Source organism: Aureobasidium melanogenum (genome assembly GCF_000721775.1).
Source record: "Aureobasidium melanogenum CBS 110374 unplaced genomic scaffold scaffold_8, whole genome shotgun sequence".
Lineage (NCBI taxonomy): Eukaryota > Fungi > Ascomycota > Dothideomycetes > Dothideales > Saccotheciaceae > Aureobasidium > Aureobasidium melanogenum.
Genome location: NW_024470060.1, coordinates 321473 through 348409, shown reverse-complemented (window position 1 = coordinate 348409; position 26937 = coordinate 321473). Strand labels below are relative to the sequence as shown.

Below are 26937 nucleotides of genomic sequence, written 5' to 3'. Positions count from 1 at the left end.
TTCCATTCCATCGTTGTACCTCGATTGTTTGCTTGATTGTCTCGGCGATGGTGTCAGGTTCTAGCTATTCGGACTGGCTGCTTTGATGAACACGTTTTGTGAAGATGCAAAAGAGGTTATAGCAGATCTGTGTGCCACCTAGGAGAGGATGATTTCGGGAGCTTCTAACCATCAAGAATCTTGAGCATCTCCTGCACCGAATGGCACTTTTCTCGTTCCTTACCCTTGGCTTGTCCTCTTCTCTTTTCTTCTTTGTCTATCTTTAGCCAGTCGTCCCAAGTGATGCTTCTTATGCCGCGCTTCTCTGCTTCTTTCTTTACTTCATTCCAGCCTGCTTTTGGCTCATCGCTAGAGCCGATGAACTTCACGCCGTCCGCCCAGTCTTTTGCGACAATGTCGGCGCTAGTGAATGCATCTTGCATGGTACTTGCGATCACGCCGGTGGGACCCCTCTTGACCCAGCCTGCTGCGTACATACCAGGCACATGTCCTGCACCAAGCGCGCCTGGCCCACTGTCGGGACTTAACACTCTGCCGTGCAGATCATTGGGAATGATGCCTAGTTTGCGATCGAAGGGTATGCCTAGCTCTTCAAATCCTTCTAGAGGTTCTGACTGGTAGCCGACAGACCGAAAGGCAAGATTTGTACTAAGCACTTCCTGTTTGCCGTTTTCTTTCTTTTTGACACGCATGCTCCGTAGAGCATCTAGATCGCTCAATGGAACGGAAGCTGGGTCTTGAGTGAATTCCATCTCGTCGACGCGGACACCACCTAGAGTGCCGGCATTGGAAGAACACTCCTCGAAAGCGACTGGACTGCGCATGTAGAGCAGTTCCCACTGCCGCGCGGCTTCGGCTACAGCAGTGGAAGAGCCTTTCTCGATGACTTGAGCAATGCGCATAAGGGGACGAGGCAACTTCTTAGTCTCTGCGGGGAAGAGAGAACGATCAGGAGTGTTGAAGGCAACACCGGGGAGTTGCATCAATTCGCGAACTTCCTTGATGGTATATGGGGCTTGCAGAGGCCCTCTTCTACCGACGACTCTGACTCTGCGTACTCTGCTCTTGGAGAGGGTTTCCAAGGCGTTTTCGGTCATGTCTGTGTGTCTGAGCCTGTCTAGTGGGGAAAGAAGGACTCTGGCTACGTCCAAGGCGACATTTCCCTGACCAATGACAACAGCTTCGTCGCTGCTATCGAGGGCAGGATTTAGATCTGCATATTCCGGTAGGCCATTGTACCATCCAACAAAGGCACGAGCAGACACGACACCACTCAGATCTTCTCCAGCAATTCCCAGCTTGCGATCTTGCGAGGCACCATACGAGAAGAGAAGGGCGTTGTAGTGAGGAGCGATGGACGAGAGAGGCAGAGAGGAGGGAGCGGAGCCAATGGTGGTGTTACCAACGAAGGTAAAGGAGGGATGGGAGGCGACTTCGACAAACTTATCTATGCAATTCTTGGGCAGATGGTCAGATTGAGTCATGAGAATACTGAGCAAACGACAGGACGGTACCTTTACTTCTGGATGGTCTGGAGCAACACCAAAGCGGACCAGACCGTAGGGAGAGGGCAGGGCCTCATACATGTCGACGCGCGCATTTGGCATCTTCTGCAGCATGCGATAGGCAGCGTAGAAGCCTGCCGGGCCTGATCCTATCACGGCGCATCTGAATAGTCGCTCGCTATCCGCTGTGGAGTATAGTCGGCCGCCATTATACCTGCCTCGAGAGGTGGCGCTTGGTCGTACCTGCCTGGCACAGCTCAGTCGTCGCAGCAAAGTTGCCATGTTTGTGGCAGGAGCGGCTGTCTCCCAGCCACTCTTTGTGTCCCTTGGTTCAGGCTGGTTGAGGCTGGTGCTGCTTTTCCGGCGGCTCCCCGCACGTCATGTCGCCGCACAGGCGATCCGGGAGCTGATCCGATGCTCGTTATCGCTCTTATCGACCGTCCCCGCAGCAACCATGTGTTTGGCTGACCAAGTACACAGAGAATATATGGCCGCAATCGTAGCCGTTTCATTCCTCGTTCCTCTTCCTTGTGCAGATTCTTTTCGGGGTACGCGCTTGGGTTTCGAATTGGTCACAGCCGTCAGGCATACCACTCATTCCACCATGGTCGGCATCACTCCGCCTTACCTGTTCTCGCCAGTCAATCAGCAGGACAGGGATCCGAGCTACGACTTTGACCCAAAGGCCGTTACGCGTGCCAGCTACTGCTCAATCGCTTCTTCAACGTCGACTCCTAAGCCCAAGCAGGAGGGTCCACTGATCGACTTCAACAGACACCCTGATAGCTACATCATCGTTTCCTCAGCCCGTCCCAATGTCCCGCCTATGCATCCAAACACAAAGCAGAGGATCAACACGGCCCGATGGATTCAGTTTGCTCTTCGTTTGCTCCAGCTCGCTGCTGCTCTGGGCGCCCTGATATGTGTCATCATTATCAGAGGGGTCAACGATGTTCAGGGTTGGATACTCAGGATCCCTGTGAGCATCATCCCAAGTCTCCTCCTACTTCTTATCATTGCTGACTCGTCAATGACAGCCTGCTGTGGATGCTGTAGTCTGCACCTATGCCCTCTACAACCTTCAGCGCTCGCCGAGAAGACGTCCTCCAACATCTTCGGCTAGTTACAATGCCTTCTCTTTCTTTGCCGACATTGCCCTGTTACCTTTCTATGTCTTCATTGCTTTCTACACGGCTACCAACTGGACAATGGCACCTGATGCTGATGGTCGTTGGTCTACTTTCTTCCACTCCTCGTCCAAGGATGGCAAGGTGCTCGAATCTGCCTTCCTCATCGGTACTGTGGCAGGTGCTTTGCATCTGTTCAGTACTCCCATTGACATCTACTTGTTCTCGACCTTCAAGAAGATTTCTCAGTACCCTCCCGACATGAACCCCCTGGAGGATAATCTCACCAGCAGGATCAATCGTAAGCATACTTACAAGAGTAGTGATGCATCGGCAGCCATGTCCGAGCAAAGACTGGCCATGTTGAGTGGCAGCTCCTTGAGTCTCAGCAGCCCTGCCCGTGTCTCAAACATGGATAAGCTCATCCCTGAGGCCAATGTCCGACCCATGTCCTTCTACCAATCACGCACCAACCTGGACCCTAGCTACTCTGGTCATACTCAGGAATCTGCTCGCCAATCCAGATTTGAATATCAGCAACCGGCTTCTGCTTATGTATCGCAAACCAGCCTGCACCGCACCTCGCAGTCTCATGAGCGTGAACGTTCCCGTTCGCGATCCTCTCGACCTCAGTCATTCCAGCGTTACGCAAACCAAAGACCTACTACTCGTGATTCCGTCCATGATCCCATGCCAACCCGCCCACTGTCTTTCATCACTGCTTCAGAGAATTTGAGCCGCACTGGCACTCCTCAATCTGGCCGCGGATCTCAGAAGGATCCAAGTGCACAAGCGTTGCTCAATGACAACTGGTTCGTCCTCGCTGATGACGATGCCGATTTGTCTTCTCCTCGCCGTACTCCCGTTCCCGAACTCGTGTCCGACCGCGACTCCAGTCCCGAGGCCCACGAGCCGAATGTCACTCAGCTTCGTTTCGCCAGCGAGGAGTACAACGAACTTCTGCCCAAGCCTCTTCGCATGCATCCTCCTACTCCTCCAGAGCGCTCGTTTGATGCTGCCGATTTCTACTTTAATGACATGCCCAATGGTACTCTCGAACTCGACGACTACTCTCTACATCAGATTCAATCCAACACAAGCATTGGACGTGCTTTGAGCCCTCCGGCTACCGAAGCTGCTGCGGTGTCCGCCAAGTCATCATTGTATTCTCAGAGCCCCGATGATACCAGCCGCTCGAGTACACCTAAGGTCAAGCGCTATGGCAACTTGACTCCCGCCATCAAGGACCTCCAGGAACAGACCGTGCCTAGAGGCCAAGGTCGTGTCGTCAGCAGGACTGGCGTCGACATAGCTGATGCAAGCGTACTTTACTTCTCATCTGATGATTCTCATAGCGCCCGCGCGCGCAATGTGAGTGGCAAGGTCGCTGAAGAAGGTCTTGGCGGAGCATGGGCTAGGAAGAGACATGTTAGCGGAAAGGCATGACATCCTGCTCTGGGAGCAAGGGACTCAGTACACTGATTGTGTCAAGCAAGCGTAGAGCAAGTATAGATAGATGTTGGATGGGCGTTTCAAGAGCATGATTACGATGAGTTTTGTTACACGATGGAATGGTTGGAATATGCAACGAGGCACGATTTCGGTATCAGAAGTGTCCATAATACAGATATGACCGACGGACAGCAGGCTATGTAGTCGAAACACAGATCAATGATTACTCCCAACGACCACTATCCCACTCAATCAAGCCTTCTCCATTCGAGGTATAAGGTTTTTTTTACAAGCCGTAAAAATGTATGAGTGTAATCAGAATATGAGTATGCCATTGAAGAAGCCTTTAATAGGGGTTTCTCTGTGGAGACAACATTTTTTCGCGAAAATATTGTACATTTCTATAGCTACATTGTGACTGTCTTCTGCCCACGTGGATGTATACATGTTTAAGATACCTCTCATCGATACAGCAATCGATAAACCTCCTCGGCGATCGCCAAACTACTTGTCAGCCCGGGACTCTCGATACCCAACAAATTCACGAATCCATTATAGCCCTCCTCTTTCTTGATATAAAAGTCTTGGAAGCCCTTTCCCGCACCTACAGCACCCAACTTGCCTAGCTTTGGTCTTATGCCCGCATAATCAAGCGCAACGGCAGACTCATCGATGCCTGGTAGGTACTTTTTAATATCTGCAATTGCGGCACGGAAGCGCGCGGGGTCAGATGTGGGTGTGTAGTCGCTGGGACTGTCTACCCACTCGACGTCGGGGCCGAAACGGACTCGTCCTGCCATGTCTAGCGTTAGATGGGTGCCTAGACCGCCTTGACCGGGCACGGGAGCTGGATAGACCAAGACGCTTGGTTTGGGATGGCCAGCTGCGTAGGAGAAGTAGTTTCCTTTTGCGTAGAAAGGTTGCATGTGTCTCTCCTTTGGCAAGATCATGTTGCTGATTTCGCAGGCATATAGGCCTGCAGAGTTGATGACGATCTCTGCAGTTATGGGTTCGGTTTCCGCAGTGCTGTCTTGAGGGTCTGCCGTGTAAATTTTCCAGTCCGGTGATGCTTGAGTGGGTGATTCTATGCGTGTTACTTTTGCGCTCAGAGCTGTGTCGCCACCAGCGTCTTCGAAACTGCCGTGGAGAAACGTCATGTAGGCGTGGCTGTCGAGGATACCCGTTGTGGGTGATTCTAATACTGCAGCTTTGGCCTGAACATCGGGTTCTCTGCGCTGCGCCTCTTCTTTACTCAAGAACCGCGTAGGCACACCAATACTACTCGCAAAGCTATGCACTTTTTCGATTGCTTCGGCTTGGGTGGCATCCTGTGCAACAACCCACTTGCCACAGTTTCTGTATGGGATATCGTGTTTGGCGCAAAGCTCATACAACATCTCCTTGCCTTGCACACATAACTTTGTCTTTAGCGAGCCGTGGCCGTAGTAGATTCCTGCGTGAATGACTTCGCTGTTGCGACTGCTGGTCTCCGTGCCCACGCCTTTGTGCTGCTCGATCAGGACTGTGGAGGCTGAAGGAGAGTGTTGTTGCAGGCGGCGGGCGATTGCTAGCCCCACTGCTCCACCACCAATGACTGCGTGTGTGAAATCTGCTTGTGCTCGGCTAGTGTTGCTGAAGTATCGTGCTCCTTGTCGTAGTATAGATGGTCTTGCAACATGTTGTATTGCTTTTCGGTGATAGATTGGATTCATCTTTGTTGGAGTTTTCTTCGCCGCGTGGTTTCATGCAGTGGCGGTTTCCGACCAAGTAGCCACTTGCCTCAGGTGTTCAAGGTCTTGGTGCGTGATGTAACGCTCTTTCCCGGCTGAGTGTTTCGCCCCAAGAATCTTGCTGCACCTCACACTTGGCAATCGGACGATGCAGTGGAGTAGGCTATAAATCCTGGCCCCTTCGACGCTGTCCTGAGCGATAAAGCACACTGGGAAAAGATGTCTTTTCGCTTGTTGATATTGAGCAAGGTCTCTGGTATCGCCGTTGTCCAAAAGTTGATGGAGGTCTAGTGGCGTGCTCACCAGCCACACTTCTTGGCTGCGCAGTTTCCGAAAATGATGCCATCATCATGATTGTCTATGACATTTATGATATAGGGCAGCGGTTTTCACGGACTCGACAGTTTTCATATAACTTCTTGGCTATTGATTAAAAGGGCCTGAGTTTACGCAAGCATCTATGTGTTACCATCCAATCCAAGAGAGCCCCGAATGCCTAGAGACCCATCCGAACAAACGCCAGAATTCATAAAACCCAAGATTTCGAGAGCACCCCCAATCACATACAATTCATGATGGTACACCTTCATAATCCCAACCTCCTTCGCCGCGCTTGAGTCGTCGTCTAGTGTTCCGTCTGTTGGCAGCACACTTGACAAGGATCGTCAATATCGCCAAAAGCAACACAATAACACCCGCAACCGTGGGAATGACAACTTTAGGCTTGCTCCCATCTCTGTCTTCATGGCGGTAAGGGCAGACCGCGTCCACACCGCTGACCCAACAGTTCTTGGTATCGATATCGTTGATACTAAGCCAGGCGACCGGGGGGCCGTCCAAATCAGTCTGTCGAGACAGCCAATCTCGCGCAGCTGCAATCATGTAGCGATTTTCCAGTGCAGTACGAGGGACAGCAAAGCTAGAATTTTGGTCGCACGCTTCGTCTCCCTGGTAGTAAAGCGCCTTGTCGTCGCTAACGCTGAACTCGTAAGGAGAGTTGTTGCGGCGACAGATGAAGTGGTTCTCATCGGTGCAGTCGGCTACTTCCCAAAGTCCGTCGTTGCTCAGATTTGTTATTGCGCAATGTCGACCGGTGGTCCCCGTCGTCAGACTGTCGCCAGGCTGATCTTCGCCCCAGCCCCAAAGAGAGTCGCGTACATACGTGTAATATGTTGTGCTATTACCTATTGCCAAGCTGCCCAAAAGTGGTTTGTTCAGTATCGGTGAGATACCACACGATGAAAGATTCAGAGCAGCATCGGCAGTCGTATTCAGAGATGTCATGTTGGGAAGGTTGCTGGAGATGGCCCATGAAGAGTTCGATGCAGAAAGTGTGGTGTTGCCAGGTTGGTAAAAGCATCCACTTGTGACTGTACCATTGGAAGATATCGTCGTACCAATATTGTTAGAGATGTATCCAGGAAGAAACATGGTTTCGGCATCTGCGTTGAAATCATACTGTTGCATCTGCGAATCGACTGATCCAATACCCGCTATAATACGCAGTGCATGCAGAAACATGATAATACTCTCACTGGGCCATCCATCTGGCGTATATAGCGCGGAGCCATTACCCAGTGGTATCGTCGTCATGTACTCCACTATTGGAGGGTTTTGAATGTCGTGTGCGAACCAGGATGAATTGAGATTGGCTCTCTCGGACCGAAGAGCAGCTGGCGTATAGATATATGAAGAGAGAGATGAGTTAATAAGATCGCTAATGTAGTTTCCAAAGGTGGGCAACCTTTGAGGATCGGCTGGGCTCGACGTGTCCGTCGGATCATCAAATGGGGCAGCTAGTCGCACGTTGAATTCAAGGTACTTGAAAGTCGCGTTAAGGTTGTTCTCAGTCGCTTCGAAATAGTCCGCTAGTACGTCGGTCAAGGTGGAGATACCAATGCTCTCGGTACATGAGTAACTGCCAATCTGAAGTCCAGTTTGCGATGGTTGAGCAGTTGAGGAAGTCTGCGACATTGCTGCAGAGCTGCCTCCGCTGGTCAGACTGAGACTGCTCGCATCGCTTGCAAGTGTAGCGGCCGTCAATGCTGCGTTGGTGATAGATGCAGCAGCAGCAGACTCGGAGGAAAATTCGGATGTTTGTCGGGCATGGATTTCCCCCCACTGGTGCACATCATCATTCGCACTGATCAAGGAGCTGCGGAGAATGTGCCGCTTTGAGGGCTCGACGGTATCTCCAGCAACTCTGGCTTCTGTCAGAGTAGCTGATGGGCTTGTGGAAGAAGACGATGTAGAGAGACTGCTGGGAAAGCCTCCAGTATTGATAGGCGTGGTCGAGTTTCCTTGACTGCTGAGTTCGACGGGGCACAGACTCCATGTTTGCCGGCTTTGGTCCCAGTACAAGTCGACAATCAGCCTATGGAAGCCAAGTGCAAGGAGGTTTGACAAGCACTGCTGTGCAGCAGCATCTTCGTATCGCCGGTCCGAAAAACAGACGGGGGTCAGGTCAACTCCTGGTGCTGTGACATAGTTGATTGGAATCCTGCTGGCTACATCTCTTTGTGACTATAGAATATGCCTAGTAAGCCACACATACGCTATGCCGTATCGCTCGAACCTCTCCTTACCAGTAGCGCGGTATAGAGTGTAAGGGAAAGCGCGGTCGAGAGGTCGGGGGCGTAGCTCGAATTCATGGCGCGCAGCACTCAGACTGGCCGGTGGAATGTCACAATCTCCATACGATACGAAGCAGGTTTTCCAAAGTCTCGCTCTCTGCTCAGTAGCCCCCGATCTTCGCTGTTGAGTCTTGACAGGTTTGACAGGACACGCGGTGGATCAGTACGTCTGCAGTCATTGCGCCCAGCCGAAGCCGCTCTTAGGCCGAAACAGGCATAGTCGCTTGGCGTAGACAGCGAAAATGGCCAGGGCCAACAGATCATCGTGTCTCTTTTTGGTCTAAGGGCCAATCCCAGTCTATACCGGGACAAGTAGCGGGCGAGAGCTGCATATCACGCGGTCTCGTCGCTTCGTTTTCCTTGCTGAAGATGACTGACTCTTTGCAGTACCGATAGTGCATTACCGGATGCTTCTTCCATGATCCCCTGGGGGCCATGGCTAAACATTCAGCCATGGGATCAGGAGATACTTGCTCCCGTGCGGGAGCTTGAGAGGTTCCGTAGTCAAAAGCAGGCGCTGCATGGCCTCCTCGGGAACAAGAAGCATACCACAGTGAGTTGCCTAAATTGGGATGGCAGCGTGGAGCAAAAGCCACACTATCCTAACACGAGCACAGGCACCTCCTTTTGAGCGTCTGTGGTACCTTTTGTGTAGGGCGATGCGGCATGCCGAAGTGCAGCAACCGCGAAATGTGACAGTGCTGGGGCTCTGCTGAAGAACGGTTGAGGACGGGAGCAGTCGCTTGCTGGGTCACGAACATAACGCGACATTCACTACGGGCCCACAGCCTTCTCCCCTATCAGCATGTCAGTACCTATGTGAGTTACCTCGCTAAGCAATGCTCGGATCTGGAGACATGCCTAAAGGTCTCTGACAGCGTCTGCAGCACTGCAAGGACTTCCAGATTTGTCAATTATCAAGCCATCAGCATTCACTACCAAGGGACCCTGTGAGATGGTATACCCCAGTGTCTCTCATCTAACCCACATGTAAGCCACGTGAAAAGTGCTTCCGATACTGCCAGCCAAGATGACTGAAGTGGCTTTGCGCGTCTACCAGTCGATGCTGGCCGCGAAACCGAGGTTGGAATATCTCAGCCACCTGCTGTGGCACTTTGATCGCAACGGCGAAGGATAAAAGCATATCCCAGGCCCGAGCGGCTATACCATTCCAGATACTTGAAATGTTTCAGAATTGGAGATTTATGTTTGTGGTCAGGCTTGCACAGTGCATACCCTTTGACGAGTTGGCGCTTTTCTGTGGTAAGCTCTCTGGCGTTGATTAACTCTGTCTCGTCAAATTCTTGGTGCGAGAAAAACTTTGGCCAAGGAGTTCATGGAGAAAAGCAAACGGTCGGACCGCGGCGACTTGCCGGCAAGGTCATCGGGATTCGAGAGTTCCTGCCTCCTGGATGATTATGTACGAGTTTGCAAAATTTGGCTTTGACAACTCGTATGCTGGAGCTCTTCTTGCGGAGAGTTTCGCACTGCGCAGGACCAGAACCTGATCAGCCCCCAAGCGAATTGTGATCGGTCAGATCTTGATCATCTGACAGGACAAGCTTGAATGATCGCTCTTCTGATAACACTCAAAGATATGAACCATGCCGCTTACGCGCACAGGATGGGAAAGCATGTCACATTGGCACAGCGTCCCACTTCAAAGCAAGGTGCATGAGGAACTTAGGACAAGTCAGTCGCCAAGCAGGGTTTGGAGCAAGCATAGGCTGCATAGCGCGTAGGGTGGATACCGAATGTACATGTTTTGTTCTTTCTGCACGGAAGTGTGGCCCCTGGATGACAGCTAGAGCGAGAAGCACGGCTGAAGGTCAAGGAAGTTGTACACGTACGAGTTCCGCAAAGAATTCTTAGCATCATCATGGTTGCGTGTTGCAACGTTGAGCCCCCCCGAAGGCCAATCTCACAAAGTGGGAAACGTCTGGTGAGCTGAATCTCTCCTGTCGCCAAAGTCGTTGTACCGCTTCCGTGGCCGGTGAGAACTGTATGCGTTGCCACTGTTATGGCAGTTTGTGCTGTTATTTCGTTTCTGATGAGATGGAAACGTCGGTGGCAGTTGTGCTGTCCCTGTAACGACAGAACGTCTTTCGTACATAACGGTGAGACTGGAGTGAATAAGATTAATGTAATCAGAACATGAACGGTTCATGCAAACAAACAAAGGACTGGATGTCAATGTAAACATAAACATGAGCGGAAAGGGGACACAGACGCCTGTGAAAGTGTCTGACTGTACAGGCACACACATTTCAGTATGGAAAGCGCAAGAGCTCGAGAAATTTGAGGACAGTAAACTGTTTGTCGTATGGATCTACCCGACAACGTAATCGTGATAGAGATGTCTGCAGTTTCTTGTCTCAGAATAAAGTGCACTGTGTGCGTTTGCAGCACCAGTGAGAGGAGGTTTGACAGTGGACGGCACCGATGAAGAAGATATACCGCTCTGAGAACGGTATGCAGCTGTTGAATCTTAGGGCTGGAAGCTATAAGGCAGTCTCAAGAGCAGTAGGGAAAATGGCAAACAAGTAATTGGAAAATAAGTGTAATGATAGCGAATGTTCATAATACTCGAATGCAATTGAAGCAAAAACAAGTTGGGTATACACAATCCACCGTCCCAGGCCCCATGCATAGATTACAAACGCCATGAAATGTAGTAAACAGAGAAACCAAGACGCCTCATCCCTCATTATGTACATGCAATCCCGATGCTGTCGTCGATAAATCTTTAGTTGGCAACAATGGCAGACAATCTCATCTTCTCCTTGGGGCTCTCCTTGCCGTCACCGCCGTCCTGAGCGAGCTCGGGATCAAGCGAGTGGTGCTGAGCAGGGCCGGCCATGTGAGGAGGCATGTGTGAGAAGTGGTGCTGAGGAGCCATCTGTTGGTAGACGTGGGGAAGAGGTGCTTGGTGAGGGTATTGCATCTGAGGGTACTCCTGGGCCTGGCGGTACATCATAGCAGCTTGGGGGTTGAAGGCCTCCTGGAGCATCTGAGGACGCTTGGTGCCGTCTTCTGAGCGAGACATTTGCATGGGAATTTGGTAGCCCTCCTGGCCAGGAACGACCAGGCGCTGCTGCATGTACGAGCTAGAAGGGCGACGGTCGACGTATCGCGGATCTTGCTGGCTGAGAGGAGGGAGCTCGACGGGGGATGTGCCGTGGGGAGAGCGCTGGGAGTAGGAGGAAGCGTCTGAAACTAGGGAAGGAGCGCCGTCTGCCGAAACTTGAGAGTAAGCACCAGGTGAAGGTAAAGGACTCTCGAAAGGAGACGCACGAAGAGTGCGGCCGAACTGAGGTACACCCAGGTTCTGAGGGTAGTGGCCGTGCTGCGTGGCAATGTGTGCCTGTTGCTGGTAGATGGCGGGCAACTGGTTCTGGTCGAAGTACTGGGGTCTTTGCATGGCAGAGTTGAAGTACATGGCCTGGTCAGGCAGATGCTGCTGGACGATTTGGCCAGACATCTGCTGCTGAACGTGCTGTTGCTGTTGGCGGGTCTCCATCTCGGCGCGGCGCTGAGCGTTGCGTCTGCGGCGGTTCATGCCACCATTCCACCAGTTCTTGACAGCATTGTCGCTGCGACCACGCAGGCGACGAGCGATCTCGGCCCAGCGCTTGCCCATCTCAGCGACCATCTGCTCAATCAACTCACCCTCCTCGGGAGTGATGGGGTCATGGTTGAGGTTAGGCTTCAGGTTCTGGTGATATCTCTCACGGCACTGCTTGGGAGAGCGAGTGCCCATCATGCTCGAGATGCGGACCCAGTTGTGGGCGCCCTGAGAGTGGACAAGGCTCATGAGGATGTGATCCTCCTGCTGGGACCAGGGACCTCTCTTGTGTGCAGGCATTTTGAAGGTTCAAAAGACTGAAAAGAATGTAGAACAGTTGGAACTGGAAAGTCTGTTAGGGATGGTTCGTGGTCAAGCGGTGGTTTGAGGTGGTAAGAAGGCACGACGTCGCAACGTGGAGACTTGGCATGTATGTGGATTGATGGAATGGTATGATGCTTACCTTAGTCGAGCTTGAAGCTTTGAAAGGAATGTGGTGAAGAGGAGAATGTCTGAGACGATGAAGATGGAGACAAAGTAAGACAACGGGGAGGGACAACGAGGTCGTTATAAAGTCGATGCAAGACCAGTTGGGATGTTGGATGGCTGTTGATGTTGCGACGAGATCGTTGTATTTGTATCAAGCACTGTGTTTAACGGTCCAGGAGGAGGGTTTCCGAATCGGTCACAACGATGGGCCTAAATGGACAGCGGGGCAGGTGCGTCAACTCCTGTTGATGCTCTGAGAGGGGCAGAATTTGGGTCTGGCTGATGTCGATAGTTCTCACAAGACAGTTGGCGGCCGTTGTGGAAAAGCAGGAGACGGACGGTTATATAACGGTTGCAGGCCTGGTCCTGAAGAGGAGGAAGCATGTCAAAAGAAGGGGATCTAGGGCTCAAATGTACTTGGCTCGTCCCGCTAACGTCAGAGTCGAACTCTATCCAGATCGCTGGGTGATGCGCGATGTGCAGCAGGGATGCTCAGCATGGTTCTGGCAGAGGCTTGCACCAAACGCGACGGCGCCGGCGCGGGCCCCTTGCTTGCTCGCTCCCTCGCTCCCTCGACCAAAAAAATCCAACCGCACGCCCATGGCTTTTTTGCTCTGCGCCTACTGCAGGTCATCGGTCGCCGTTGCAGGATCTTCGCTGTTTGACTCTTGCCAGCCCCCCCTGTGCGCGTGTAGTAGCCTCCAAGACTTGCGACCGTTGACAAACAAACCTGGGCCGTACCGAGCTTGGGAAGGCGTCATTCATCACGCCCGTTCGATGCTGAAGCCGTTTGGAATCATTCGAAACAGTCAACAGCCAGTAGTCGCTGAGGATCAATAACAATAAAATCTGTGTTCACTATCCTCACTTGGCCTGTCGAACGATCGCCTTGTTGAGCATTATCTGAGTCAACTATGCAGATTTTGTGCGCTGCCTTTGCCTCTCTGCCATGGAGATGCTTGCGCGCACTACGGCACCGCCGAGCCAGGCCCTCGAGCCTTTTGGCTGCACTTACAGTCATAGACGACGCCCCGGACCCATCTCACACGTACTCGGGGACCTCCTTAGACATACACCATGCCCAGTTCGGATTGTTATCCTTCGCCAGAATTAACCCTTCGCGCGGCCCGTTGCAACTTGCCAGCAACTGTCTTCCCCCTTCTACCTCTTCCCCTTGCGCAAGCGCACTGCTTCTGCATGGTGCTGTTATGCCCGTTGTAGCTGTTGCAACTTCTCCTTGTAATTTCACTGTCCACGTTTGCAACTGCTTGTCAAGGCTTCTTGTTGATATGTTTTTGTTTAATCTTATATAGGGAACCAACCCACTGCACTCTTATGCATACTTTCACTCACGCCGGTGGAGATCGCGCAGATCTTCGCGCATTAGCACTTTGTCAATGCCTCCCAGCTGGAGCAACACCAAGCGGCTCCCTGCATGCAGCTCCGAAAGCGCCAAAACTTGACCCCTTCTGAGACCTTCTCCGGCAAATCCTGTGTTACTGCCGCCGTCTTCCGTACTCAAAGACATTATTCATCGCCCACCACCAGCATCATGGTCAATACCAATATTCGATGCTGATCAGAGGATCTTGTCTAGGAATCCTTGCATCTTGTCGTTCCGTGCGACACATTCTAAAAACCTCTCGCCCTTGTAGATTTCTATCAGTAAAGACATGTTTCAAAAACAAAACCCTGATATGATGGGTTTTTTCGGGCATAATTCACATCGCCGTGAGTTCGATCGGAACGACAAGGTTCATATTTGAAATACTCCCTTGGCTAGCGCGTCTCCTTGTACGTAGCCCCTTGTCCACCAGTCCGCATTCGCGCACTTCTCCACACTATCCTCGCACTCTAACCGCAACTGTGCCTGTACCAAGCCTGTTCAGTCGGTGATTTTTCGCGACTTGACGCCCGAAGTGGGAAAGCTTGATCCCTACAGATCCCACTGCTCCAAGTCTTCCCAGCCGTACTGAATCTCAACCATGCTTGGTGGTGTCTACGGGCCTCGTCGGTGTTCTTTCAAGGCTCGGATCTCGCCTGGGAATTGACATGCGTGGGTGTGTACCGAGATGTCAGGAGTCTCAGGATCTGAGACCCCTTTGTACAGATGGCCCGTTGACTCAGGTCTATATACCGCCATTAACAGCAGACTCGTTGGCACACTGTCCTAGACCTAAAATCCGCCTTGTCTTGGACCATAACCAATCTGCCGGAATTGCTGTCGACGCACTCAATCAACGCGCACAATAATAGCGACACTACGTAGAGTCGCAGCTTGCGCTGCACAGCACAGTCGCAAGAGTGTTCATAGCAATCTCGTCGAGTATACCCGGAGTATGCGTACGTGCTCTTGACCAGGGCGTTCCCTCAGATTGCCGGCGTCTGTTGGTTGGAGTGCTGCTGCAATCTATTTAGCATCATCAGACCAGCGCCAAGTATGCAGCACGCTGCATATCTGGGACACGCGAGCCATTCCTCATCCAACACAGCCTTATGCATGCATTCTCAAATTGTTCCATAGTGATACTAAACGAAACAGAACAAGCCCGGTATCCACGTTCCTATCGTGCTGAAGTTGAAGACGCTGTGGCTGGCCCTGCCAATGATGAAATTGCCGTGTAACAGAAAACGTCCATCGCAAGTTGCGCAATATTGTCCGGCGTTGAGCGCGATCTGGCTCAGACGTTGTTGGCCCGCTTCTAAGCCCTGGGGCCAGGAGTGTCTATCGAGTAAGAGCGTGTTGTCCTCCTCACGACATCGTGCCCAGACCGTTTCTTTTGCGACGATCATTTGATCATCCTCGAGACAGCGCGGAGTAGTTGGCAGATATGGTCCGGATTGGGATCGGCTTATATGAATTTACGCCCGTAAGGAGCGATATCGTGGCCACGTTCGTATTCATGAGTACGACCACACACAAGAGGTAGAGATCTTCGCAAGCAGATCTGTTCTGTCTCGAGATGGTTCAACATCGCAATCAGTAGCACATGGCAGCGTGCCACAATGTGATGTCAGATGTCGCTGGACGCGTAGATACCATTTTCCTGGAGTTGAATGCACCTCGTTGTTCGGACTATGCATCTTCATGGTTCCGTACATATACTGCTTTAGGAAACCCACCTCTAGGTCTGCTTCCTTTTCACTAAATTAATGACCGAATGGGACAATGGTGGGTCGCATAGCACCATCACCTCGTATCCCACATTTTATTCGTTTTTAATATAAGATGCCGACCCACGGTCTTGGACATGGAAATGCAATCTGCCTACGGCCGCAATGCTAGGATATTGGAACATTCTATTGTTTCCAAGGCGTGCGAGCATGGGGCGTGCAGCTTAATGGGTCCCTGCCAGCTGCTAGAGGTGCAGCCACGAGCAGAAGGATTCTTGCATTAATGCTAGGCTGTCTATCACACTAATCCTTGCTTCGTCCTTTTGCGGAGGCAACTACCATTTAGGCTAGTCGCGCTATAGCTGCGACGAATTGAACACCCAAGAAGCTCTCTGTCGTTCCTCTTGCAGGGTTAAGGATTTGTGGCTGCTGGGCTCTGATGTGATTGATGGCGGCAATTTTGTCTCATGCACCTACACACTGCGAACACGCTGCGGTCAATCCAAATTGTCATGTACCTTGCGTCTCTTGTGAGCCTCAAAGGTCGTGGGGGATGTCCGATAGAGTCGCAAACGGTCTACCACTCGAGAGATAAGGTGACCGTTTTGCCCGCCCGATGTCAACGGCACGGAGATATTCTGACAGCTCCTCACGAGATCTGTACCAATTGTTCTATCTACCCTCAACATCACTCTCACCATCGGGCAGTGAGGGCATGAGGTTATGACGGTACATTTCCCAGCCTTGCAAGATTGTTTTTGCAGATTCTGCGGCATCCACGGTTTCCCGACGAATTAGTTGCATGCAGGAAACACAAATCACTGGGGAGGCCCACGGGCCCGTGCAACGTGCATTTTTGCCGATCACTTGTGTTTCTCGTTCACCTCTGGTGTCTCCACAGAGGATGAGCAATTGTGCAGTTCTCTTGTTTCTTGCACTGATGCAGCCCTACACTCCGTACGATTGGACTGGGTCCCGCACTTCAATATGTCTTGCTTTCCGTCGTGCAGCGAACGATTATTTGCTTCGTTGCATCGATTGGCCGATGTGTACTGAGTCGATGACTTATGCTCTGCATGAGCTTGACCATTGATGCGACCAACGCGCAACGTACGAACAAGCAATGCTTCGTCGTGATCATTGCCTGGGCGCCACAGCCTTCTCCCTCTCTCGCACTGCACACATGACGGGCCGGATGGCCTGACCCGATCCAGTCAGGTTAATCCAATGATCACATGGTCACAAGTGGAGAGGAAGATGCTCGTGTATCTCAGGTATCACAGCAAGAAAGTCAAAATCAAAGCATAATTCAGGTCGACAAGCCACTGGTGTATGTGGAGTGTGGACGTAAACGTCTCTTGATGTCAAAACTGCACGTCTCTGCTGTCGTGATGACCCTGCTCGTAAATTCGCTGAAGCTCTTTCGGTTTACCTATCCACATAGTTTCTTGCTGAGCACTATGGGTGAACACTCCTTGATGCAATGCACCTTCTTGGTTCTCTCTTCACATCAAGTTATGTGTCTTGTTGACAAAAACTTGCAGACCGATTTCCGCTATCTCATGCACGCTTCGACATCTCAAACGCACTACTGCACAGCACAGCGCTGAGTCGCTCATGGCGTCTGAGCAGTCAGATACTCAAATATAGTAACTTGGATCGAGCTTCAACAATGATGAAAAATGCCAGATAGACCAAACTTAGGTCTTCCAGAGGTCGATGCTCTACCTGACCGCTTTTCAAGACATGACCGAACTTGAAGATCTATGTCCACGCTCAACCGAATCGGCAACCTTGAGGCCGAAGAAACGACCATGCAGAGAACGAATGCCGGTTTCCGTGATCTTGCGTACTCCGCAACTATGTCAATGTTGCGTCTGTCCAGCTCAGGTCTCACAGTGTACCTGGGTACGTTTCTAGGACCGATGAATACGCGACATGGCAGATTGACATGGCGAATATCACGATCTGTGTAGGCAAAACTTGCCATTTGAAACGAAGAGATCTGAGTACACAGCTACGTATATTTCCTACCGCTTGTGGTAGCACAGAAGCACATGCCTAGGTAGGGAGCAGGGCGACGTCGCTCCACAATTACCTCTTGTCAGAGGCAAGCTGAATGCCATGTACCACACCTATGTTATCTACCTTTACTATTGACAATATGCACAAGGCGTTAGAAGCGATATCAGTGGCTCCTATCTTACAAGATGAAACCACTAACAGATTGCTCCTACGACTTTGACAATAGAGATCTCATCGCCTCGATGGACCTGATTATTTCCGCCAGCCACCATACTGCTCTCAAACACACAAGCATCATATCATTTCGCAAAAGGTTCCCACATGAGATAACACCTCTGTCTATCACGACATCATCCAGCTTTAAACACGTTTCTTGCCACGCTGATCAGCACATAGCAACGTCCAAACGACCAACGTCCACCAGGAAGAACTTCCACACGAGACAACCCACCATCAATATTCAATACGAGGACATGAAGAAGGAAATGCCGCTCGCAACGATTGCCACTGCTGGCAAGACAACGAGTGATCTGCAGTCCATAGGTTCCACAGCTTATCTTCTGCACTCGATCGAGACGAATCACTATTGGGATTCCATGGAGGCCACGCCATGCGACAGAATTCGTGTCAAGGATGCGTGGTCTCTGGTTCTTGGGATCAAGAAGGTGTGCTCCCTTGTATAGGAACATGATTGACATTTGGCTCTGTGGTACAAGTGCGACAGGGAACACATCCGTGCCGGCGCCTTCCGGCACTGTCCTCGTGGTCTGGTATGCAGGGCCAGCAGGGATCACAAGCTTTGTAGCTTTGTGTGTACAACAGATCTCCAAACTGCTTTGTTGAAAACCATGACCCTGATGTTCCAAGACAGCATCCTTGATCGCTCTGTATTCCCGCTCCACAGCTAGAGATCAATCGACTGCAGATCCGTCCAGTCGTAACGAGATGCCCAACTTGAAGAGCGAGCGATCGTTTTCCAAGATAGAGATATAGGCTTTGAATCCTTCCCAAAGACCAGACACATCGTCTTTTCAAGACGATGTGTATCATAGATTTCTCGCATAAAGGCCCGAGCAATCGCTAATTGGTACAAGAAAAAGAGAGTGAGAAAGAAAAAAAAAAATTAGGTCTATAAGGTTTGCGACGTTATACCAGGTAGATTGGGATTATGTCTTGCATCATTGACGTTTTGCCAAACCATAAAAAAAAAGAATTAAAGAGATAGAAAATCAAAGGAAAAAGGGAACCTTCTAACGGGCCGAAATTGCGAACAACTTTTTGCTCAAAGGTGTGAAACAAAAAAATGGACATGTCTGATCTTCCGGTATATGCTTTGATTGACCATGAGACATAGCAAGCCAAATGGAAAGCTTGCTTGAAGAACTAAACCAAGACACAAATCTAACACAGCCGGAAGAAAGGAATCACACCCTGTCATTTGAGACATTCGCTTGACATCTCATACCAAGGCAGGTGATAAAACAAAACAACAGAGTTTCGGACAAAGTCTTGATCAAACATTTCTCTACCCACATACTAACTTTAGATCTGTCATTCACAAGACACGGTCGATGGCCAATGTTCCAAGACACACCGGGTCTATACACATCTAGACCACCGTCATCTCTAAGCAGCACTATCCGAGTACGAGATGTGTCTTTAAGGTTATACTGCCCTGATATGGACAACGCAATGCCAATGCCAATGCAAGAAAAAAAAAACACAAATCCCACAACCACTTTACCATGTTGACAAAAAACACACACCTTATGACAACTGCCGAAGTTGGAGAGACGTTTTCCAACGGCCGCACAAACCTCAAGATGTTGGATTTGCGTCATTGTTGGTACGGAGAAACACTCCTTGTCGCGAGGGTTATGGTTTTTGAGGTTGATCGCGTATATATCGTATTCGAAGAATGTGAGGTTCTTCGTATAGTAAGTTGGAGTGCGACAAACTCATTTTCACCGAGTCATTTCGCATACATGACAGATTTGCTATTTGGAAGCGACAAGGTTGGAAGGGATCTTGGCCGGATGATCATTGACCAGAGCCCGGAGGGATGGAAGAAATGCAAGGATCGCAGGTCGAAAAATTGGAAAGCACGACTCATCGCAAGCGCGCTACAGTGTATGCGCATTGTTGAGGAAAGAGCTATCATACCTTGAGGACAAGAGAGCGCGACGACAAGGCAACAGATGAATCGCAGACGTGGTGGATCAAGACTTCTGGAGACAAGTAAATATACGGTAGATCGTTCGTGTGATTGTGCCCATGAATAATCCTCCCAAGAAAACCCTATGCAACGCCAGCGCTTCAGAACAATGATAAAAACATGGAAGAGAAGCAGACGCAGAATAGGAAGTCACACCCCCAATCTGCAGGCCTCACACCTCTTGCACACGACCGCAAGGAACATCCTTCAACCAGATATCGCCTCCCTCACCATTGACCCATCGTCTCCAAGCCTCGCTGTACGCGTCTTCGAGGTCTCGAGTCCATCGCGCAGTATCAAACAACGCGGATGTCCATCTTGACTCTGTCAAGATCTTGCGAAGCTCAACCAGTCTACCTGAACCTTTTCCGACATCAGGTCCTGATTTTGGATAAACAAGCCCTTTCCCCAGCCGAATAGCCATCTCTTCATACTCGGTATCTGAAGATGCAATCAAATCCTTCTCGGCGGCCTCGCGAACATCGACAGGCGTCTTTGGCAGTGCGCCCTTTAGGATTGAGGCTGCCATACGACTACACATTTTGTACTCGTAGCGTGGCAAAGTCAGCAGAGGTGTGCCACTCCACAAGCAATCGGCAGCTGTGGTATGTGCGTTGCACTCTGGAGTGTCAAGAAAAAGATCGCAAACTCGGGCACGGCTGATGTGCAGATGCTTCGGTGCAACATCTGTGAAAATGATCCGATCGGCCACAGCGGGGCCCGCCCATGCCTCAGCGGTGCGTTTGAGGTACATTTCTCCCACATCAGGGAACCGCAGTAGCCAGAGGATGCTATTCGGAACCTGAGAAAGTATGCGAAGCCAGGTGCGGAAGGTGGTCGGCTCAATCTTGTAGAGCTGATTGAAGTTGCCAAAGATAATCACATCATCGGCAAGCGCGGGGAATATTTCCTTTCTCATCGTCCAGCGTCGAGATTGCTCTTCTTCCCACGTTAATCTGCGCTCTTCAGAATCGGGTGCACTCTGTCTGTGGTCACAACAGAAGAAGGTGTCTCGGCAGTACACGAGATTTTCGGCATACACCCAATCACCTTCCTCGCTTTCTGCTTCGTGAACTAGCCGGTCTTCGACATCGAGATTCCGACGCCATGGACGGAGTGTAGACGGCGGTACAGCAGTGTCATCAGCAAGGAGATAATCGCACCACTCAGCTCCCAGAGTACCTGCAAATCCCATGAATGACATTTGTATAGGAGCTGGACGCGCGGCGAAAACTTCATTACGAGCACCTCTGGTATATCCGTTGAGATTCACAAGAATATGGATTCCGTCAGATACGATTTGATTGACGAGGCGTTCGGTCGTCCAGTTACTGGCATTATAGAAGTTGGGAGACTCTTCTTCAATTTTGCGGCGATAAGGTGAGTTGTCTGAAGCAGTGGTGGCATAACAAAATGCTTCGACTCGTTGCCGATCATGCAAACCAAAGACAGATTGCATTAAGTGAGCTAATGGATGGTTATTGAAATCGGAAGAGATGTAACCAACTTTTAGTTGTGGAGAAGGAGGTGCTGGCGGAGGATAAACATCATTGGGCAGCCAAGGCATGCGGAGTGTCAAAGCTGATATGCGATATCCGTTGCGTTCCGAGATCAAGCGAACCTGTTTTGCTGAGACCGGACAAGTGAAGGTGTGAAAAGGCAGCACGGTGGGGGCGTTAGGAATATTGAGGTTGGCAGGAAGCTGAGGTCTGCGGTAACCGGTCCTCGTTGTCTTCCGTACATACTTGTCTTGGTACCAGTGCCAGCCGATACGCCTCGTCAGACGCTCAATAAGTTTGATGAGGCGCGCGCCTTCCCATTTCTGACCAGCCCAGCTTGCGATAATCTGGCGTAGATCTTGACCGAGCTCATGCGTACCACAATCGAAGGTTGAGATTTGCTGGACCATGGAATCGATGATGTCTGTCGTCAGCACGCCACGACCCCAATTTTCACCTTCTTCGAGCTGTCTCACAACAATATCAACGACACGATTGATCCAACCAGAGGTCGAAGGGTTCGAGAGTGCCGCGCTCAACAGCATGCCGTTTTGGTCAACGTGCCAGCGATCTCGCTTGCCACCATCAGCAGCAATACCTCCTCTTGCCTGCCACGAACATACAGAGTTCAGCGCGTTAGCAAGACCACAAACAGCTTCAGCAAACTCAGGGTTTACGTCGACAGCACGTCTGTAGTATTCGATAGCTTCGGCGATTTTCCCCTTGTCTTTGACGGCATTGGCAAGATTCGCTAATGCTATATCAAATTTGCCGTCGCACTGAATAGCTCTTCGATACATTTCGACAGCAGCATCAAGCTGACCAATGTCTTTGAGAAGACTTCCCAAGTTTGTGTAAAGATGAGCGTGTCTTGAATCGAGCATCAGACCATGATTGTAGTACGCCAAAGCGAGGGCAATACCGCTTCCCGGCTGCACGCCAGGGATGTCCTGTTTAAAGGCATGCGAACCGTGAAAAGTTGTAGCTGGTTGGACTGACTGCTGTACGCCAGCCAGGAGGATACCAACATTGTTGGCAGTGGATGGGCTGGGCTGCAATGACAAGGAGAGATAATACAATGCAAGGATCTCCCTCACACCAGACACCATAGGCTTCCCGCCCACGCCTTGAACATTTCTGCCCATGCCATCCTGGAATATTTTGGCAAGTGAGAGGAGAGAATTACTCGCTATCGCAACAGCGGCGCTTTGAGCGGGGCTAGATGGCGATGCGGGCACGTTGCGCAGGCCGGCCAATTCACCATAGTTCGGAAAGCATAGACGAGCTGTGTTTGCAGCCTGTTCAGGGTAGAGAAGCACGGGGTCGGTAGGCCCAGCATTCGAGGCATTTGCAGCGGAGATGACGGACAAAATGTGTTTCACAAGCTGTGCGACGCCCGAGAACATGCGGCCCGTTGCGATGAGTACAGCATCTTCGAAAGCTTTGGCAGCACCATTGTTGTCGCCCAAGGTGTAGAGCATGTTACCTTTCGCATGAACTAATGCAAGCATGCGACCGTTATCAGCGCCTGGAATGGCATAGCCGCTTGACCCAAAACCAGGTTCCTTAGGACTCGAAGGCTCGCGCGAGAAATCGCCATCCAATTCGAAATCGTAGATTGCCGGATCGGAGTGTTCGGACGTGCATGGTGAACGACTTGCATTGGACGACATCTCGCTTTGATGGTCAATAGTCTTGTGTGGTTCATGTGCTTTCGAGATCCGTAAAGAACGTTCGATGAATTCAATGACTTTGATTGCCTCTTTCCCGCGAGAAGTGCTGCAAAGTAGGCCTACGAGATGCTCGACTGCTTCGAAATAATTCGGCGCGAATTTTACGACTTTCATCCAGTACTCCTCAGCTTCTTTCTTCCGCTCAAGAGCTACTAATGTTGCCGCTAGGTTTGACATGGCCTCAATGTGCCGTGGCTCGAGGGATAGGACCTTGAGATAAAAGTCCTCGGCCTTCTGATAACGGTCGAGCCCGTATGCAATGCATCCGGCTAAGTGTATGCCATCAGTCCATTGCCATGATGTTTCACCACAAAGCCTCGTGATCAGAACCAAGGCATTCGCCGCTCGGGCTGGTGGTGACGTGTCGTGCAGAGGCTGAACAATAGCACCAGGAGATGGCAATGGCGTTGAAGAGGACATGGTATGCGAGGCTGTCCCGTACGGGTACCCGTTACTGTACAGCGCTGGAACATTGATTTGAGTAGAATGAGAGCTCATTGAGCTATAAGCATTAGTTGGCGGAGGAGCACCAGACAATCTTGGAGGTTTAGGATAGAACCTGGGACCAGGAGAGGACGTTTGATAAGGTGGTTTGTATTGCCGGCTCGTCTTTCGCAATTGCTGAATGTATACAAGAAGCTCGCGATAAGTCTGGAGAGCCCAGTTGAACGCTTGCTCACGTTGTCGCGCATTTGCAGGCGCAGGGCCAAAGTTGGGAACAAAATCAGGCGTGTATGGAACATTGTGAACACCTGCAAACGAAGGATACACGACAGGCACACCACTATCATGTGCAGACCATGTGTGAGCAGAGGCCGGATACGATAGACCAGGCCCAGGAGCGTTCCAAGGGTGGACGAACCCGTGCATTGGATAATGGCCGTCATGTTGTGAGTAAAAGCGAGGGTCTCTGACGGCGGCAGGACGATACGGGACGTAAGTGCCATCATTCCAGTAAGGACCATAAAGACCATGACCATCTATGCCAGACGCAGTAGGACCCAAATACTGGAAAGACGGCTGCATAACGCTCGGAACCGATTGACCGTAGAATGGGTGGGGCATTGGATTTATGTATCGAGGTGGCAGGACCGCTTGCTGGTTGACTATAGAATCCATGTGAGCCATTTGTGGTGCCTGACAGTAAGGATGCATACTGTCTTGTCGATGAACGACCATGTGCTTTGCAGGTTGTGTTCCATGATTGCTACTTTCATATGCGCCGTTGAGAGTTCCGTTCGGTGTTTTCCTCCTCAAAGTGTTTTCAGAAGACATGGGCCGTGAGGTTGAGCCACCGTACGGACTTCTGAGAGGCTGTGCAAATCGAGTAGTGTGTAAACCGGACGAGAAATAATCATCGTGGTATTTTTGGTGGTGGGCGTAGGGGTAGTCAAAGGTGGAGGTATTTGGAGGCCGAGGCCGCGGCGACATGGCGACGTCCATATTCAAGAAGGGAGAGAGTTGTTGTTATGTCTGACAGCACAGCGTGCCTCGAAAGACTATCACCGAAGTGCACCTGTGCCTATGCCTTTGCGAAGTGGATTCGAATTAAGGCACGACATTGCCATTCATGTACACCGACACAGAGAGGCTTCTGACCAACGTTCCAACAATAACTCTTGTAGCAGCGTAACGATTACTCAAAGCGACATAGGACATGCAGATGTGAGAAAGATGATCCGAGAGAGCGGAGGGCGGAAGGAGGCGTTGATTAAGCTGGGAATGCAAGGGTTGGACAGGTCGTGTTCGAAACAGCGACTCGGAGCTGACAGAGCGGATTCAGAATAACCAGGATGGAGGAAAAGGGAAATGATCCCCAGATGAGGACAACTGCAGATTATGTATGCGGGCAACCGACGGGGCCCATGCAATAAAGACGTGTGACTGGACCCGGGAAGGAGTGCAGATATGTCACGTAAGATAAAGATGGACGGGAGTGATTCGGAAGCGAAGGACGAGGAATGAGATGTTGCCCGCCGCCTGTCGATGCAGCCAGTTAATCTGCGGCGCTTGCTACCCTAGGAGAGAAGCAGGAAAAGGTGCTGTTCAACGGGCCAGCAATCTTTGTTCAAAAACAACACACGAAGGAAGCAACGCGACGGGGGCGTGCTCGGCAGGGAGCGGGCATGTGCAAGTCTTAGATACGACTGAGGTGGAGTCTTTGTATGGAGAAAGACACGAATCAGAGCCCCAGGGCTTGCGATCGGCGTAGGATGCGCCAACCAACAGAAACGGCCCGTGTGTGGCACTCGCGAGCCATCAAAAGCCTCCGAGGACTGTAAACCGTGGACCGTCGCAGATTGCGCTGCTGCTGAACACATCCAACATCCTGTCGACCGACCTGCGTTTCAACCTGCCACTCTGCGGCAAGCTGGCCTGTTTCAAGCCGAACTCACTCATCCTGTCAGCGTCGGGGAAGGATGGATTGGCTCATGTAGCGTGGCCGGCTTTGTTAATGTGATGTTGATAGACAAGACTAGAGCCTTTGTGGCTTGCATGAACACGCATGATCCCTGGCGCTGGTACTTTGGTGGAATTCGTGTCGTACAGACCGGTCATACCAACTCGAGCAGCCACGCTTCCTCGAACGCTGTGCGTTAATGCTCGATGTCCGAATGACTGGCGATCCGATGACTATAATTCGAAATTACCATTGCCATTAGAAGACATTGGGAGATTATTGAGACACAAGGGAAAGCCTTTCGCACGTAGCCGCGCAGTGGCGAGTACATGAGGCTGAAGGTACAAGCAACAGTGCTGTTACGCGGTGCAGATCACTGCATGGTGGTTGAGGATGGCATGACTGCATAGGATTGATTGTGCTATGCTAAGATGTGTGTACAAGCGAAGAGATGTTGACCTTAAACATGGACCAGTATGCCCACGCTCCGAAGAGGAAGCATCCCGGTGAGTAGTAGGACAAGATACGTCTTGTTTGCACCAAAATAGGGCTGAACCACGGCAAATATGGGTAAAGTCCAGAGTGTTGGCAAACTGAGTGTTGTGAGGGAGATATCAAGGGCAGAAAGGAAACAGAGGCACGAGGCACAATGTGAAAAAGGTAGAAAAATCGTTGGGTATCATCACTGAAGAAAAAGCGCAAAACTTTTGAGCGCGTAAAAGATTCCGTTAGAGTGCTACATAGTAGACATTTACTCCTCAGGGACTGCAGATGTTGTTAGCGAAATGTCGGAAGTCAGGTCGGCAAGTTCAAAACTCACTCTCGATTTCGCCGGCCTCAATGTCGTCGGAGACGTCCTTGGGGCTGCGGCCATCGACCTGGCAGCCGGTGGAGAAGGCAGTTCCGAGGATCTCCTTGACGGTACCCTTGAGGTCCTTGGCCAAGGACTTGAAGCGCATGGTGCGGGCGATGTTGATGATCTCATCAAGAGGGATGGACTTGGTGTGCTTGATGTTCTTCTCCTTCTTGCGGTCACGAGGAGGCTCCTTGAGGGCCTTGATGACGAGCGAAGAGGCGGAGGGGACGACCGAGACGGCGGCTTGACGGTTTTGGATGGTGAGCTTCACGGTGACGCGAAGACCCTTCCAGTCGCCAGTGGCCTTGGCGATATCTTCACCGACCTTCTTGGGCGAGAGACCGAGGGGACCAATCTTGGGGGCGAGGGCGGACGAGGCACCGACTTCACCACCGGTGGCACGAAGGTGGATCACCTTCACCTCGTTGGGGTCCATCTTGGGAGCTACAATGATTTACATCAGCCAGGCGCTCTTGCAGCTGCCAATTCAAAAGGACGATACTTACGCATGGCTAGTACGTAAGGTAGTCGGTCTCTTTTGAAAAATTCGAAGGGGGCCCAAAGGGTATCTTGTCGTCAATATTGATCGTCGC

At 51.1% G+C, this 26937-nt stretch overlaps 7 protein-coding genes across 7 annotated transcripts; 1 reads left to right on the top strand and 6 right to left on the bottom strand.

Annotated features, from left to right (window-relative positions):
* Positions 1-164: 164 nt before the first annotated feature.
* Positions 165-1787, bottom strand: M437DRAFT_74715 (nucleotide-binding domain-containing protein; the record flags this gene model as incomplete). The annotated part of the gene is made up of 2 exons (XM_041026289.1): positions 165-1457; positions 1515-1787. The coding sequence occupies 2 exons, from the start codon at positions 1785-1787 to the stop codon at positions 165-167; spliced, it is 1566 nt and encodes a 521-aa protein (XP_040880484.1).
* Positions 1788-2109: 322 nt separating this feature from the next.
* Positions 2110-4078, top strand: M437DRAFT_47301 (uncharacterized protein; the record flags this gene model as incomplete). Its single annotated transcript, XM_041021432.1, has 2 exons — positions 2110-2484; positions 2543-4078. The coding sequence occupies 2 exons, from the start codon at positions 2110-2112 to the stop codon at positions 4076-4078; spliced, it is 1911 nt and encodes a 636-aa protein (XP_040880483.1).
* A 467-nt stretch (positions 4079-4545) lies between these two features.
* On the bottom strand, positions 4546-5796 carry M437DRAFT_65432 (FAD dependent oxidoreductase; the record flags this gene model as incomplete). The annotated part of the gene is made up of 1 exon (XM_041024585.1): positions 4546-5796. One exon carries the CDS (start codon positions 5794-5796, stop codon positions 4546-4548), a length of 1251 nt encoding a protein of 416 aa, XP_040880482.1.
* Positions 5797-6384: 588 nt separating this feature from the next.
* Positions 6385-8465, bottom strand: M437DRAFT_47252 (uncharacterized protein; the record flags this gene model as incomplete). Its single annotated transcript, XM_041021420.1, has 2 exons — positions 6385-8337; positions 8400-8465. The coding sequence occupies 2 exons, from the start codon at positions 8463-8465 to the stop codon at positions 6385-6387; spliced, it is 2019 nt and encodes a 672-aa protein (XP_040880481.1).
* Positions 8466-11193: 2728 nt separating this feature from the next.
* M437DRAFT_83846 (uncharacterized protein) lies at positions 11194-12312 on the bottom strand (the record flags this gene model as incomplete). The annotated part of the gene is made up of 1 exon (XM_041028004.1): positions 11194-12312. One exon carries the CDS (start codon positions 12310-12312, stop codon positions 11194-11196), a length of 1119 nt encoding a protein of 372 aa, XP_040880480.1.
* Positions 12313-20027: 7715 nt separating this feature from the next.
* On the bottom strand, positions 20028-24152 carry M437DRAFT_47088 (UDP-N-ACETYLGLUCOSAMINE--peptide N-ACETYLGLUCOSAMINYLtransferase; the record flags this gene model as incomplete). The annotated part of the gene is made up of 1 exon (XM_041021383.1): positions 20028-24152. The coding sequence occupies one exon, from the start codon at positions 24150-24152 to the stop codon at positions 20028-20030; it is 4125 nt and encodes a 1374-aa protein (XP_040880479.1).
* A 2087-nt stretch (positions 24153-26239) lies between these two features.
* Positions 26240-26854, bottom strand: M437DRAFT_74709 (uncharacterized protein; the record flags this gene model as incomplete). The annotated part of the gene is made up of 3 exons (XM_041026288.1): positions 26240-26253; positions 26309-26788; positions 26851-26854. 3 exons carry the CDS (start codon positions 26852-26854, stop codon positions 26240-26242), a joined length of 498 nt encoding a protein of 165 aa, XP_040880478.1.
* Positions 26855-26937: the final 83 nt, after the last annotated feature.